Genomic DNA, 2,406 nt, shown 5'->3' with positions numbered 1-2,406 from the left:
TTTTTTTTTTTTTTCCTCTTTCTCTCCTTTTATTATCACTATCACCATTATTTATTATCGCTGCTCCCAAGCTCCCCGCCCGGCCCACGGGCGCCCCGCTTCCCCCGCCCCCGCCCCGCGCCCCCTCCGCCGCCCCTCCCTCCGCAGCCACCACCCCGCAGCCACCACCGCGGCCCCGCCAGCAGCGGCGCGGCGAGCGGGGCGCGGAGCGGAGCGGCGGCGCCGGGGCGCGGAGTCCCAGCGGCGGCCGCAGCCCTCCGGCACGGCCCCGGGCCCATCCCGGGAGCCGCCGCTAGGTGGGGGGGGGAGCCCGGCCCCGGCCGCCCCGGCCGCACAACAATGACTTTGGGCAGCAGCGGCGGCGGCGGCTGCGGGATCATGTCCGAGCGCTCCCCGGAGGAAGAGCCGCTCTCCGAGGTGGAGGACGCGGATATCGACGTGGTGGGCCCGCCCCAGGATGGGGGCAAGTACAGCGAGGAGGAGGAGGACGACGAGGACGAGGAGGAGGAGGACGAGGAGGACGGCGGCGATCCGCTGGGGCTGGCGCTGCCGCGGAGCGGGGCCGCCAAGGCGCGCATGGGGGGGTCCCCGGAGCGGCTGTCCCCCGCCGGCGGCTCCGAGCCCGCCTGCGCCCGCGGCGCCGCGCCCGGGGACAAGGCGCCCGCGGGCAGCGGCGGCGGCGGCGCGGGGGGGAAGAACCCGCTGGTGAAGCCGCCCTACTCCTACATCGCCCTCATCACCATGGCCATCCTACAGAGCCCCAAGAAGCGGCTGACGCTGAGCGAGATCTGCGAGTTCATCAGCGGGCGCTTTCCGTACTACCGGGAGAAGTTCCCCGCCTGGCAGAACAGCATCCGCCACAACCTCTCCCTCAACGACTGCTTCGTCAAGATCCCCCGGGAGCCCGGCAACCCGGGCAAGGGCAACTACTGGACGCTGGACCCCGAGTCCGCCGACATGTTCGACAACGGGAGCTTCCTGCGCCGGAGGAAGCGCTTCAAGAGGCAGCAGCAGCTGCACCCGCCGCACCCCGAGCTGCTGCTGCGGGCCGGGGCCGCCGACCCCGCCGCATTCCTGCCCGGCTTCGCCTACGGACCCTACGGCTACAACTACGGCCTGCAGCTCCAGGGCTATCCCCACCACCACCACCATCCCGGCGGCGGAGGCGGCGGCGCCGCGGGCGCCTTCCCCTTCCCGGCGCCGCACTGCCCGTTACCGGCTCCGCCGCCTCCCGCCGCCGCCTCCGTCTTCTCCGCCGCCTCGGGGCTGCCCTCCTTCCTGGGCGGCGAGCTGAACTGCAGGAAGTCCTTCTACCACCCTCAGCTGAGCCCCACCGCCTTGCCCGCCGCCCTCCTCCAGACCCTCAAGCCGGACCCCTCGCCCGCCGGCGGCGGCGGCGGCGGCAGCGGCGGCACCAACCACCCCTCCCGGCCCTCTTTTTCCATAGACAACATCATCGGGGGGGCCGTGCCCCCGCCGCCCAGCACCAACCCCAGCGTCGCGCCCGCCGCGCCCTACCCCGCCGGCCAGGCGGGCCCCCCGGCACAGGTCCTGGCCGTGCTCAGCCCCGCCTTGGCCCCGGCACAGCCCCAGGTCAGCCTGGCACACGAGCCGCTCCTCCAGCCGGCCCAGAACTTTTCCAGTAAAATCACAACCCTCAGCAGCTGTCATTTTTAAAGTGTGCTGGGGACTGGGGAAGATGGGGGGGGGGAGAGTCGCAAAGCAAACGGCCCCTTTCCAGCTCTCCCCCCCTCCTCCGAAACTGCTCCCATTCCCTCTCCCCGTGCCCCCCCCCCGATCTTCTTCTGTTGTGTTTTAAGGTAGGAAATATTTCTTCTTTTTTTTTTTTTTTTTTTGTTTAAATGCAGCCTGTTGGCATCCACATAAGGAAACTCAGACCTCTCTGGGGAATCCCAGGTGTGTCCCCAGGTGTGTCCCAGGTGCGTCACCCCCAGGTGTGTCGTCTCCCCGTGCCCCCCCCACGCCCCCCCACGTGTCCCCCTGTCCCCGTGTCCGTGTCCGTGTCCCCTCCCGGGCCACCCCCTCCCACGCGGGGCCGGGTGGGGACCGGGAGAACCGGCCCCGTGTCCCGCGGTGATGTCACCGAGAGTGTCCCCGTCCTGTCACCTGCCCCGTGTCACCCCCGTGTCACCCCCGTGTCACCTGCCCTGTGTCACCTGCCCCGTGTCACCTCCCCGGCCGCCGGGATTTAAGGGACACCCCCAGGTGTCCCCAACACCACTCGGAGCTGCCGGTGAGTGGGGACACTGGGGACACTGGGGACACGGTTGGGGACATGGGGGACATTGGGGACATTGGGGACAGGGGGACATTGGGGACATTGGGGACAGGGGGACATTGGGGACAGGGGGGACAAGAGGGACAGAGGGGACGTTGGGCACAGGG

General features: G+C 70.2%; 1 protein-coding gene across 1 annotated transcript; it reads left to right on the top strand.

The window, feature by feature from the left end:
* The first annotated feature begins 339 nt into the window (after positions 1-339).
* Positions 340-1,723, top strand: FOXD2 (forkhead box D2). The gene is given in 3 exon segments (XM_017824596.1): positions 340-1,135; positions 1,138-1,178; positions 1,180-1,723. Coding segments are annotated over 3 exon segments (1,335 nt in total). The 3' UTR covers positions 1,678-1,723.
* The last annotated feature ends 683 nt before the right edge of the window (positions 1,724-2,406 follow it).

Source organism: Lepidothrix coronata, unplaced genomic scaffold (assembly GCF_001604755.1).
Source record: "Lepidothrix coronata isolate B3197 unplaced genomic scaffold, Lepidothrix_coronata-1.0 Scaffold112, whole genome shotgun sequence".
NCBI lineage: Eukaryota > Metazoa > Chordata > Aves > Passeriformes > Pipridae > Lepidothrix > Lepidothrix coronata.
The sequence above is the reverse complement of the archived record's forward strand: the minus strand, read 5'-3'. Positions and strand labels throughout refer to the sequence as shown.